Source organism: Echiichthys vipera (assembly GCF_963691815.1).
Source record: "Echiichthys vipera genome assembly, chromosome: 19".
Taxonomy (NCBI): Eukaryota; Metazoa; Chordata; class Actinopteri; order Perciformes; family Trachinidae; genus Echiichthys; species Echiichthys vipera.
Genome location: NC_139844.1, coordinates 18,734,987 through 18,748,807, shown reverse-complemented (window position 1 = coordinate 18,748,807; position 13,821 = coordinate 18,734,987). Strand labels below are relative to the sequence as shown.

The following is a 13,821-nucleotide window of genomic DNA, read 5'->3' as shown; positions in this document are numbered from 1 at the left end:
TTTGATGGTGTCTGTTGTATTATTGCTGCTGTTTTGGGTAAAGTTTATGAGTGTATTTCTTTTAATTAAGTGTGCAAAACGTGGATGCTTCACACACATCTTGAGCGTGTCATCAATTTAGTATCCGACCAACTGTTTCCCATCTTGACCTTTGGGAGATAAAATGTCCTCACTTCATTTTTATTCATAAGACATTTGTGTTAAACCTTTCATAATTAGCGTAGGAATCCTTGCGTTATGGCCAGAAACCTGTTTTGAAAGGTCACAGTGGCCTTGACCTTTAACCTTTGGCCACAACAATCTAAAACGTTAATTCTTGACTCTATGTGGACGTCTGTTCCTAATTATAAAAGGTTCTCTCCAGGCCTTCCTGAGGTATCATGTTCACAAGATTCAGACTGATGTAGGGACAACCCTTTAAAAAACAATACCTCCGGCTGGTGACTCTGCCAAATAAAGACCAAAAGCGTTGTTAGAAATACAAATTTATTGATCAGCAGTCACATACACCAAATAAAGCAAATTACAGGTAATACAAAGACAGTGTTATCAGAATCTTTCTACAGGTCAGTGGACCTTAGTTTTGTGATTGACAGAATCTCCAAGAAAAAGAAAATCACTGCAATGTAAGTCAGAAAATAAGTGTTACGGGCAAACTTCTGTCCATTTACACAAGCTTCATGTATGTTATTCAAAAATCCCATTTCCATTTTCTGCATTTTTAAAGCAAAAAACAAAGCATCTATTTGAGGAAATTTGAAGTGTGTAGATTTAAAACAGTGTAAACCCACACTTAAAACAGACCCCTATGGTTCCCATATGGTCAACCTTAAAGAGCAATTGAACACCAGCTAAAAAAATCTTGTTTTCTGCAGACCTCCAGCGGTTTAACGTCATTCTTTTCTGCCGTAATGCAGAAGTATACTCCAGGGTGTGTTACAGACTTGACACTTTTAACCAGAGGGAGCCGTAAAATTAAAAAAAAGTTTTTCCAGCCTGGGTTACTCTTCAAATTCAGTGAAACTGCATGACAAACGTTATTCCTTTGAGACATTTTGCTATCACGAGAGAACGAGTGGTTCAAGCTCATAGCACACTCTCCCAGCCAGATCTTCAGGAATCCTCTCAACAGTGTTATCAACATCAGCATTGTTTTCTTCTGGGCGGCGGCTCTGTGCGCTCTCATTCACTTGGGTATTACGGTCTCTGAGGGAGATAAGGAGGGTGGAAATTGCATGAAATATGCACAGTATACATCGGCAAATAGCATCAGCTGCCTTCTCCTTTTTTAATACCTTCCATCAAGCGCTCCATTGCTCTTGTCTTCCATATCTTGCTTTATTGCTCCTCCAAACCTATTACTAAACTGAACCATGGTACCTGAAAAGTTTAAAAAATATATTTTTTTAGATGAAAAAATTACAGGGTAGCTCCAGAGCAACTAGGACTATGTCATTTTTAAACTTGCATTTTTTTCAGCCACCTGGAAGAAGCACAACAAGCTGTAAACACAACATTAACATATTAACCCCCTCTAAAGGCAGAGACACATCAGGCCGACTGCCTGGTCAGCCGTAGGTCAATGCTGGGCCCTTGTTGGCTTTTTATCTCAGGTCAAGGAGCCGTCGGTGAGAGAAATCACAATTATTGGCAGTTCAGATCAGCGCACGACAAGAAAACTGGAAGTGAGGAAAGTAAACAAACGGGCTGAGATTGAAAACTTGTCATATCAGGTGTGATTACTTTTTTTTAGCCATCGAGCTCTTTAGCAGAAACGGTTTGTAATTGTTTGTGATATTGTTTGCTCATGCAAGGAAAATAATAATAAATGAATCAGTAAAATAACTTGTTCTTTCGCTATTGTGTTGTTTACGTGCAAACTGCCATCCTGAGCCGTCCTGTCGGCCTTAGACGGAAACAACACAGTGTCCAAATGGTTGTCATCTTTGGTTGTGTCCCTGCCTTTAGTGGTGAGCTGTTTCCCGTGCTCAGTCTTCCTTGAAACATGTTAGCTCAAAAATATCTGTCTCTTTAGCTGCTTAATGCGTCACTATCTTTTAGTGCAGCATTGCCTGTCTGCGAATCAGGTTTATTAGAGCTCTTTGAATGAAAACACCTGCATATTGCAAACTTAACCAAATAAAGTAACGGGCCATAAAACCAAACCAATGAGCTGAACACTCCTTAGACCTGAGGGGAAGTGCAAAATTGGATGATAATTATCTGTTACTTCATTGATCCTGTAGGGGTCAGCTGTCCTTTTTTGTTTACACGAGCGTCATGTATTTATTCGAAACAAGAGTGAATCAACAGTAACGTCGCAGGGAAATCATTATTCGATACAGCTTTAAACAAGCTAGACAAAGTGTGACAGTAAAACAAAAGGGGGTATCGGGGTAACTTTGTAATATCAAAAGTGTGTATGTCTGCCACTTACCAGCACCACGTCTTCTCCTTCTCCAGACCAGGTAAGCTATAACCAGCACGATTAGCAACACCACTAGCCCACCCACAAGTCCTGACACAGCTGAAGAGGATGCGGTTGCTGTGGAGGTTAAAAGCTCATGTTAGCGAGGGAGAAAACTGGCTATAATGAGACAAATACACTCTCAAGAGCTGTTTGGGTCTTACCGACTACAGTGACTTGGAGTGACTTGGAGGGGACAGAACAGAAGGACACTGAGGTGATGTTGACACCATAGACACATGTATACTCTCCTTGGTGTTTATAATCTATTAAAGGGAATTCAAAGTATGCCAGGTAGAAGATAGAGTGACCAAACGCTGGCATCGCTTCAGTGGTGTTCTCGACGGACTTTGTCAGATAGAAGAGACCTCCAGAATATTTGGAATGAATGGAGCAAGTGACGGAGAAGCTGCTGCCCTTGGGGACTGATATTTTGTCAGGGCTGTAGATCACCATTGCATGAGGAGATGTCAGGGAGATGCTGGGCTTCTCCAATTTCACTGCAGAATAGACCAAGATTCATTTTTAAAAACTCATTATTCCAACAATTATGCTCAACTGGACAAACAAAGCACTTAATAATTATTGACCTGTGACAGAGAGATCAGCCGTTTCTCCTTGAGGGTAATAGATGACTTGATTGGGCAATTTCTTTTGATATTCACAGAAGTATGACCCCTTTTGGCTGAAATCCACGGTAGGGAAGGTAAAGGTCGCTGCTTCGTTCTCAGAGTACTTTTCCATTTTAAATGATCCTTGGGTCTTTTTCAGGACGAATGTCCCACCGAAGAGCTCTGATACCACAGTGCAGGTGATCTCAACTTTGTCCCCCCAGTTTACATCTGGAGAAGGACTCAAAGTGATAATGGGCTTCTGAAGAGAACCTGAAACAGACGCAGACACAAGTTGTCATACAAGTTAGGAGGTAATGACGTGGTTCACGGATTCAAAATGAGCCAGGCCTCTTACCTAAACAGATAACGCTTGCATCTTCACCATGCCCGCAGTTGTTTTCTCCAAAACCGTTATGTGAACAATGCGTAAGAGCAACCTCATCGCCTTTACACTCAACATTATCCAGCCATATTGGACCAGACCCTCTACCATAGTGGGCACTTGCAGGAGCAGAAGCTGCATGACCGCAGCCAAGCTGTCTACATACCACATCGGCATTGCCCATCTCCCACTCATCATCACACACAGTTCCCCACTGGCCTTTGTAGAAGACTTCCACTCTACCAGAGCATTGACCAACACCGCTGACCAACCGAATCTGTGCTGCATATAAAAACAGAAATTAAGTGAGTCCAAATGCAATGGACAGTCCTGGAGACATGAATTTACATACAATTATAAAAGTGTATTTGAAATACATATGCGTGCATTAATCCATATTTTGGGAGATATTATAATACCCTTTCATTGATGAGCATTAGTTACGATTGACGTAATGACAACCAGTGACCTGTTGGCTTATTAGCATACAAGCTGGCAACGTATTCTCATGAACAGGTTCGTAGGAAATCGTTCTAAAGGTTATGCACAGAACTTCATAGACGCTGCACGAAAAATGACACTGATGGACAAGAAGTCGACCACTAAAAGCCGTCGCTAGACCGGAAGTGGTTCATGACAAAAACAGACCCAAAAAAAATTGTTATGAGGCCGATTTTTGCCAACAAAAGGTGAGTGACTGTTTGGGTTAGGCATGAAAATCACATGGTAAGGATTAGAAAAAGGCATGTACGGCAACGAGGCATGAACGGCCGCAACCCGGCAGCTGAACCCCGCTCCCCTGGGTGAAGGAACTGTGTTTTAGGACCCATCCGACAGCAACTCGCAATGTTGTACTACGTCACATGCTATAAATGCATTGCATACATACGCCATAAATACGTGAAACACACACAAATAACTGGGCATTACTTTTTGTTGTTATGTGTATGAAAACTGCATGAGACCACCCTGAAACTGGCAACGTGAAATCAGCTTTCTCTCTGAAAGTCACAAAACCCAGCACGACTTATTTACCTTACAGAAGATAGAGTGGTATCAATCATCTAACATTTGACAAGTATTTCTTTAAAGAATTATTGCCCTTGATTATAATCATCTTCCACTCCACTGTGTTTTCATGGTATGTGTAAACAGAATGCAATCGTGAAACAAGATTTGTCCAACTTTATGTGTGAATTTTGAACATAATTCAAAAGGCTTTACCTGCGCAGACAGCACCAGCATCATGGTCATGCCCACACGTTGAACCTCTGAAACCTTTGAGTGAGCATTGGTCAAGAGACGTGGCATTGTCAAAACATGAATCGCTCGCTTCCACTACTGATCCACTGCCTTGGCCAAATTGGGCAGCGCCTTGAGCCTTCAGTGCATTTCCGCATTCCAGCTTGTCGCACACCACCTGAGCTTTACTCAGGGTCCAGTCTGTGTCACACACCGTTTGCCACACGTCGCCATGACGGACCTCTACTCTGCCAGTGCACTCATCTTTACCATCTGCCAACCGGACCTCCAAACTTCCTGTGAAGTCAAGTAAACAAAACTATTCATTCATTCAAGGTTAGCTTTATTACCACATTCAGACAATTGCTTTTTTCTATCTTTTCTTTCAAATGATGGATTGAGGGATTATGAATTTGGGAAACTAAATGACAACAATGAAAAAAAATATGTCTGTTCAGCTTAAAAGGTCATTCTTGATCTGATCATTGAACGGGGACAGAGTTTAGGGACCCCCAACATATACAGTATGTTGCCGAACTGAAATGCGACCGAAATTTCACAGGTAGGTCACATGATAGCAACTATAGAAAATGTGGTTGAAAGATTCAGAAACACTAAATAGGTTGACCTTGTGTTTTTTTGTGTCAAGCAAGATGAGTGTGAGATTAAAAGTGGCAATATGTAGAAATAAGTTTAGTAAAAACGAAGCGATAAAAGCTTGGAATAGATATAATACAAAGAAATAGGAAGGATACAGCTGAACAACAACAAACAAGACTGTATATTATCTTTTGTCATATTTTGAGAATTGCTTTTTCATTTCACATTCTCACTCCCAACTCGTCACATACGGATGCTTGGTCAGGACCCTATGGCGTCATTTTTCAACAATAGTTATGGTTTAGGAGGAAAAGATCATGGTTTGGGTTAAAATAGGTACATTTATTTCATTACTTACCTACATGATTTTAGCTAACCACATACGTAAGTGAGTTATTACATTACATTACATTACATACATTACATAAGCAAAAAAAAGTTGATTTTCGGTTTCACATGGGACAAAAACAGCGGTCTCCCGGGTGAAAGTGCTGACCCATCCACCCTGGCCTCCTCCCTATGCTTTTGCATTTGTTGCTATTTATATCACCTGGTCCATCACATACAGACCCTTAAGGGTGCCCTATGCGTCAGTAGCAAATGCTGAGGGCCTCGGCCAAACTGATGTATTTGACAAGTTGGGAGGGAGAACGGAGGCTTTTTCTTACCCGTGCAGACAACACCAGCAACTGAGGTGGTGTTGCAAGTTTTGTCTCTAAATGGTCTTTGCGGACACTGACTCAGTGTTGATTCCATCCCATTGCATTCAATTTGATCGATCCAGGTATTTCCTGTGCCGTGGCCGTAGTCTGCCTCGGTGGTAATCTTATGAGACCGTCCGCAGTCCAGCTGTCTGCACACCACATTTGCATCGCTCACATCCCAGGATTCACCGCACACAGTCCCCCACTGGCCTTTGTCGTAGAACTCCACTCTTCCAACACAACGGTTGGACCCATCGGACAACTTGACATTGCCTGGAAATGACAGATGCTATATGAATGTACACTACATGTACAAAAATTGTAATTACCTGAAAGGAGAATGCATCAATTTTGGGACTGACTGACAATGTCTGTAGGTTATTGGTGCCATTAGATAATGCCAGCATATGGGTCCACTCATATGTTGAACACTGTGAAGGGCCAGATGACTTGTAATAATCTTTGCCATGTCCTTTTTTTTTTAAGAAGGGGGGGGGGGGGGGGTGTCTTAGCAGGCCTGAAGTTTATATGGGGGTCATTCCTATGTTCCCCAGGTTCTAACATCGGAACCTTTTTCCTTTTGCAGATTTAATTCAGCGTTTTGTTACGGCTAGAGGTTAGGGTTACGGTTACGGTTACAGTTAGGTTTAGGATTAGGGTGAGGGGCAGGGTTAGAGGGTAGTATTAGGGTCTACATAAGCCAATTTGCTGGGGCATTCGGCGCCGATTGTGGAAAAAATAACAGAACGGGGAACATAGGACCCTTTCCGTGAAAAGGGTCCACTGTTCCCTGTCACAAACAAAGGGGGGAACATAGGACCTTTTTTTGGAAAAGCGGGGAACATCAGAGCTTTTTTTTTAAAAAAAACAAAAGGATCCTTCGTTCCTTGGTCATATACAATGTTGGGAACATAGCACCCGGGGAACATAGCACCTGGGGAATGCTCCCCTTATATGTTATTTAGATGCTATTTCCACAATGACAGGTTTAATTTTTTTTTTTGAAAAATGCAGTTTCCTTGCAGTTTATAACTCCTTAGTCAAATAAAATTTTTACCTGAACATTCGACCCATGCCTCTTCAATGCGATCGTTGACGGCCCTGGCATATTCTCTCAACGTGCACTGTGTGAGAGAGTTCTCTCTACCACTACAGCTGATCTTATACCCTCTCGGATGTCCACCGTGACCATATGATCCTGAAAACTTGACAGGATCTCCACAATTCATCTCTCTGCACACTACTGTAGCTTCAGTCATTCCCCAGTTAACATTATATGCCGGTGACCATTGGCCACCATGGTTGAACTCCACCCTGCCTGAGCATTGGTCAGTCCCATTGATTAGTCTAATGGTAGCTGGAAAGAAAAGGGGGAATCAGCCATTAGATAGTTGGTGTTTGGACACATTTGAAAGATATATCTAGTTAATCAAAATGGTATGTGATATACCAGTTTAATTCTTGACAATACTCAGCAAAATATTAATTTGAGCCACTAGGAACAAAATGTAAATGTAAGCATAAAACAACCTGCTAACAACAAAGTAATAACCAAGATGATACCTGAGCACACCACACCGGCATCTTCACCATGGCCACAGTTATTTTCTCCAAGGGTAGGATGTTGGCAGTGCAAAAGGGATGTCTCATTACCGAAGCAGTTAACATCATCCAGCCAGATGTCTCCTTGGCCTTGACCAAAGAAGGAACTGGATTTGGCTGTCTGAGCTGTTCCACAATCCATGGCTCTGCACACCACCTGAGCATCTTTGATGTCCCACTCATCATCACACACTGTTCCCCACTGGCTGTCATGCAGAACCTCCACTCTACCAGAGCATCGGTCAGTGCCATTCACAAGCCTTAGGGGTGGGTTACCTGAGGACAGGTCCACTCTTGTTAAAAGTACTCACAGGATAGAGTCAAATTATGAAATATAAGGCTCTACCTGGACTGTAAAATGTACTCAGATTAGAAGTTATTAAGGTTGTAACTTAGTTGCCACCATCAGGCCAAAATATTCATTAGTAAATAAGAAGATTAAATAGGCATATTTTGTTTTTTAAAGACCACATGCCTTTTGTTATTTTAGAAACAGTGCAACAGTACAGTATACTCTATATATTTTGTATCTTACCTGCACATGAAAGAGAAACTCCTTCACAACTCCCTGTGTGTTCTTGAATCGTGCATTGGGAGATAGAGCTCACATTGCCAGAGCATGTGCTTGTATACCCTCTCAGTCCACTGTCACCAAAATTGAAGATTTCTTGTGATTTCTTCGGAGCGCCACAGCTAAGTTCCTGACACACCACTGCAGCCACTTCATTGCCCCAGTTATTACACATTTTCCCCCAATGACCATTGTGGAAGACCTCCAGTCTGCCAGAGCAGCGATCAGTCCCATTGAACAATCTGACTGAATCTGGAACAGTTAAAAAGAGGTATTGTATTTGTAGAATAGAAAAATGTTCACATGACAGCATTGGTGGTGAGGAAACAATATTCTATTGTCTCTGATATTGCACCAAAGAACAACCACAAAAAGAGGAACAACAAAGGATGATTGCGACAGGAATTCCTCAGAAATTATCAGCAGGGGTTTATTCTCTATAAAAAGATATCTGCAAAGGAATGCAGAATTTGTAGGCAATGGGACAATATTTTGGTGGGAAGCGTTCTGGTTTCCATTTGTAGTTGTAGTAATGCATTGGCTGAAATGCGATCTCTGTCCTCATCGGCTATGGTCTCACGATGATTTAGCTTATTATGAGCTTGTTTTGTAGAAACTTAAATTACATGTGCAGATATTTGTTTAGAAACGTCTCTCGACCCCAAATCCATTCTCGCATTCAAAAGTTGCTAATTGGACCTGGTGCAGAGAGAGAAGTCTTGTCCCTGATACCTGTTATGCGAAAACCAATCAATATTATTCACAAAGGACTATGCATGCATCACTATTGCACACAAATGCACATATAGGAATGTCTCTAGGATTACCCATTCTGAGTAAAGAACAGTAAAGCATGTGTTACCTGAGCATACAACACCAGCATCTTCGTTGTGGTCACAGTCGTGTTCTCCAAAACCTCTGTGCGGGCAGTCGGCAAGTGACTTCTCATGACCGGTACACTCAACGTCGTCCAACCAAACCTGCTCCTGACCTCTGCCGAAGAAGGACTTGTACTTGACTGAGAGAGCAGTCCCACAGTTCATCTCTCGACATACAACAGCTGCTTCCTGCATCCCCCATCTGTCATCACAGACCGTACCCCACTGTCCATCGTTGTAGACTTCCACTCGGCCAGAGCACTGACTAGTCCCGTTCTTTAGCCGAATTGGTTTACTGTCTATCAGATGGAAAAGCATAAAAGTCAAAAAGCCATCCAAAAACAGCTAATCTGAAAAGGAAGTTCAACACAACAACTTCTGATGAGGTTTTAACACATGAATGGCTTACTTGTACAGACAACAGTAGCATCTACACAGCTTTCTTTGAAGTCCTGAAGTCTACATTCTGAGATAGAGCTTTCATTTCCATGACACTTGGCTTTGATGCCACCGCGGTCATTTGTCTCTCCAAAATACAGCACTTCAGTCTGAGTGACAGGAGTGCCACAGTTAATTTCTCGGCACAGCACGTTAGAATCTTCCTTGCTCCAGTCACTGCTGCATGCTCGTTTCCAGTGGCCGTCATGGTAGACTTCCACTCTGCCGTTACACCGATTGCTTCCGTTGATCATCCTCAAATGTTCTGTCAATGATGTAAATAGAAATTGAAATAGAATCCATCAAATGTTCAACAAATGATTGTGTGTAAGGGGCTTTGAAAATAATGAAAGTGTAAGAAACACTTTGAATGTGAAAGAAAAGTGTTTGACATTTTGGGAAGCATTCGTTGCTTTCTGGTGTAGAGTATATTCACACTGCAAGTGATAAAAGCTCAAAACGGCCAAGGGTGGCCAGTAACATTGTTGACCAGTTGCCGTTGAAAGTTGAGGACAGTTAAACTTTGATCTTTAGCTTGTTAGCTCGGGCCTCCTGCCCTTTGCACTTGCAGCTGGTCATGTGCTGACCATGCTGCCGTGCATCTGGTGCAACAGCATTACCGTGACAAGTAGCAGTCATCTAAAAGAGTCAACAAATTGTTAACTGATCACACCATTGCAAGGTTTTAATGCAAGAATATGATCTGTTGTCAAGATAAATGCTGCGTTAGCTGCTTTTCTCCACAGCTGTATTTCCCAATTTCTCTCGACAGTTCCACATTTCTGGTCTTTAAATTGAGGAAGGCGAGCATAATGAAGGGTTTTATGAAGCTTGCCTTCATTAGCTCTGTGATTTCATGTTAAGGCTCAATTAATATTTTAAGCAAAAGGTCAACAATTTGGTAAACACGCTTACTTGCTTACAGGCAGAGTTAGTTGAGAAGATTGATATCACTCTCATATTTATTTGATAATCTTGGTACACATAAGCTTCTACAGCCAGCAGGTGATAAGCTTAGCTTAGAAAAACCCTAGAAACAGAGGGAAACACTTAACCCCGCACTTTCCTTGACGAAATCCACCTACCAGCATGTCTACAGCTCAATAATTAACACATTATTTGTTTGTGTGAAAGTGAAGGTTTGCCTTTTTTTGTCTACCCAGTTTCCAGTCTTCATGCTAAGCTATGCTAAGTTATGCTAAGTTATGCTAAGCTAAGCGGCTGTTGCCTTGTATGTAATAGACATGTATGAGACTGGTGTCAATCTCCTCAACTTTTTGCAAGAAAACAAATAAGCATATTTCCCCAAAAATGTCCAATGATTGCCTTAAAGCAGAAGTTGAAAGCTAAAAGTATCATTTATGAAAATACATTTTTCTCATATATGCTGCCACCTCGTGCTGCTGATATCCGCAAGATTCCACTGGGCCTGAAGGAAAGCGACCAATCAGAGCAGAGGAGTCTCTACGGCAGTGTCAATGACTGTCAGTGAACTCCGATCAAACGTGATTCAAATGTGAATCAATATTCTGATATTCTATAGCCTATTACTCGCACATAGTGTTTGTTTTCAGAAACATTTTAGTGCACTGTTAAGCTGTAAAAAAAAAAAATTGAACGTTTGTCTGGCTGGTACTTGGTTTTGGCTAGACTTGATCAAGCACTTTCTCATTTTAAAAGATATGTTAGACAGTAACAAAATCTCAATTGATGTTGAGGTTCTCAGCATTGCCTAGTTTGACAGTTCGACTGTAGTTCACAGTAGTAATTGACACTGCCGTAGAGACTTCTCTGCTCTGATTGGTTATTTTCCCTCAGGCACAGTGGAATCTTGCAGATGCAATTAGCAGCACTAGGTGGAGGCAGAGAAAGATGATTTTTTTTTCTCCACAGATTATCCGTCTAATCTCACGCTGTGAGTGTATAGTGACAAATTCAGCAAATATGAAAAAAACTACAAGTAATACAAGTAGTCTACTGCAGCTTTAATAAAGGTGAAGTGTGCTATTAGATTAGGGGGCTAATTGAGTGTTATCCTACTGGTAATATAACCTTGAATCAAACACAGGTGGGCGAGTAAAGCAAACATAACTGACTCTAAGATAAGTAACTGAACTCAGTCTTACCTGAACAGATAACCCCAGCATCTTCACTGTGATCACAGTTATTTTCCCCCAGTGGTCTGTGTGGACACTTGAGGATGGAAGACTCATGGCCAGTACACTGCACATCATCCAACCAAATCGTGTTCCTTCCCTCTCCAAAAAAGGCGCCTTTTTTGGCCTCCAGAGCTGTCCCGCAGTTTAACTCTCGACACACCACATCAGCGTTGGCAATACTCCAGTGATCATCACACACTGTTCCCCATGTGTCTCCGTGGTATACCTTCAGACTACCAGAGCAACGTGAAGGCCCGTCCAGCCTTATTTTGTCACATACTAGAAATGAAAAATTAAAGCAGAATAGCTGTAGGTTGTGTCACCATGACCTCAACCCTTTTTATAAGATCGGCGTATAGAAATCTTAATATCTAATTGATATATGTGTTTTCAGACAAATATAATTTTACTGACCTGTGAGCAGTGGTAGACTCAGCAGACCTACAGCAGACACACATAAAATGTTGACTCCAGAGATGTGTCATGAATAATAAAGAATAATATGTCCAACAAATACAGCCAGTGCTGTTATTTATGAAACTTAATACGTATCAGGATGAAGCCCTTGAGATGTACCATGAAGTTACAAAAATACTTTACCGCATAATGTTTTTTTTTTCAAATATTAAATACAAACTATGAGACGTTTGTTTACTGCATCTTTCTCGTGGTTTTAACCACACTGCACTCATATGATTTGATTTTAAGAAGGCAGGAAAACAAATTCAGTTTTTAAAAAAAAACAGAAACTCACCTAATGACAAATACAAAACAAAATGTAGTTTTTCAGCAGAAATGAAGATCATATTGGGTCTTCAAGGTAGATCAAAAGCTGTCAAGGCACAGTAAAAACAAAGCATTGTTAAAAAGAACGTGTTACTTTACAGTCTCATTTGTCTTCGGCAGAACAAGAGAAGCTACTACATTTTTGGAAGCCATCCAGGTTTTTTAAGGCCATTAAGGAGCCCTCTTACCTTATAAATCCAACAAGTGCATGTAGCTATTTAAATGAATTTGACAATTCCAAATAAAAAGCTGATTTCATCTGAAACACCCAAGTGATAGAAGCCCCATGTACAGACCCAGTAATTGCTATGAAAAAATGGGGCTGCCTGGACTTGGACTGCAACCTGGATGCATGTTGACATTTTGATCAATCATTAAAGACGGGGGAATTCATCATTCGTTTTACCCAATATCTGCATTACTATTTGAAAAAGACATTATATTCATCAGCAAATCACACCTTTACGTAAAACAGTGCTCGTAAGCAGTTGTGTGGGATAGTAACGCTGATTAACGGATGCAACAAATGATCAGCTGCAGAAAAATAAAAGGGAAACGAAGATCAAAAGGAGAGTTGTTATGAACGCATGTCATGAGGTGACCACCGGCTCCCAATGCCAAATCCCCCCACCTGTCACCTTCCACCTTCCACCTCTGGTTATTATTCACCACTGGTATTCATTTTTTTTTAAATTTAAATCCTGGCATTAATTATGTGTTTTCAAACGTGAAAAGAGAATGTCATTGATTTTTCAATTTTGTTTTATGTCATGCATCAAACCTTGGTCAGTCCTGGTTAATATTTTGGAATTTTCTTCTTTTACTGATAATGTGATCCAAGACCTGGATTACGCAGCAAAACTATCTTTGTTGTGAACCCATGGTCGTTGGTTAGTTTAGAAACCTCCTTGGTTAGTTTAATTAGCTTTCAAAGGATTTTGATTTTAAGCCCAAAATCACATGAAAATGGTCTTACCTTACAGAATGAGTCGATGCTGCTTTTTGCTCATCAGAATAATTAGGATCTGAGCCGACGGACCTTAATCCAGTGACATTTGTTCTTTTACAAATCCTTGACTTGACAGAACTAGTTCTTGTCCCACATCTTATCTCAACATGTCTCATTGGGACAGGGATGGTGAACACTTCCCCTCGAAGTCTGAACCTCAGTAACGTTTGCATTGGTTAAGTTCCTGTTATAGACAATCTCAAAATACTGCAGCACAGCGTTCTCCTTTTAAATGTATCATGGGAGAAGCTAAAATTAGTTTATATCACCAACGCACCTTTGGAGAAACACATTATTCTGCGAGTAGAGCTCTTTCAAAGCGCTCCAAAATCAAATGTGGAACAGACGGATGCAAAGTTACTGATATCA

The 13,821-nt window shown here is 41.1% G+C and overlaps 1 protein-coding gene across 1 annotated transcript; it reads right to left on the bottom strand.

Annotated features, from left to right (window-relative positions):
* Positions 1–467: 467 nt before the first annotated feature.
* LOC310962241 (scavenger receptor cysteine-rich type 1 protein M130-like) lies at positions 468–13,577 on the bottom strand. Its single transcript, XM_083934632.1, has 17 exons — positions 13,420–13,577; positions 12,412–12,489; positions 12,072–12,098; positions 11,625–11,936; positions 9,470–9,763; positions 9,045–9,359; positions 8,147–8,434; positions 7,573–7,887; positions 7,067–7,366; positions 5,974–6,282; positions 4,688–5,002; positions 3,437–3,745; positions 3,058–3,351; positions 2,632–2,967; positions 2,438–2,545; positions 1,296–1,380; positions 468–1,206 (listed from the first exon to the last, which is right to left on the bottom strand). The coding sequence occupies exons 2-17, from the start codon at positions 12,461–12,463 to the stop codon at positions 1,062–1,064; spliced, it is 3,804 nt and encodes a 1,267-aa protein (XP_083790758.1). The 5' UTR covers positions 12,464–12,489; positions 13,420–13,577; the 3' UTR covers positions 468–1,061.
* Positions 13,578–13,821: the final 244 nt, after the last annotated feature.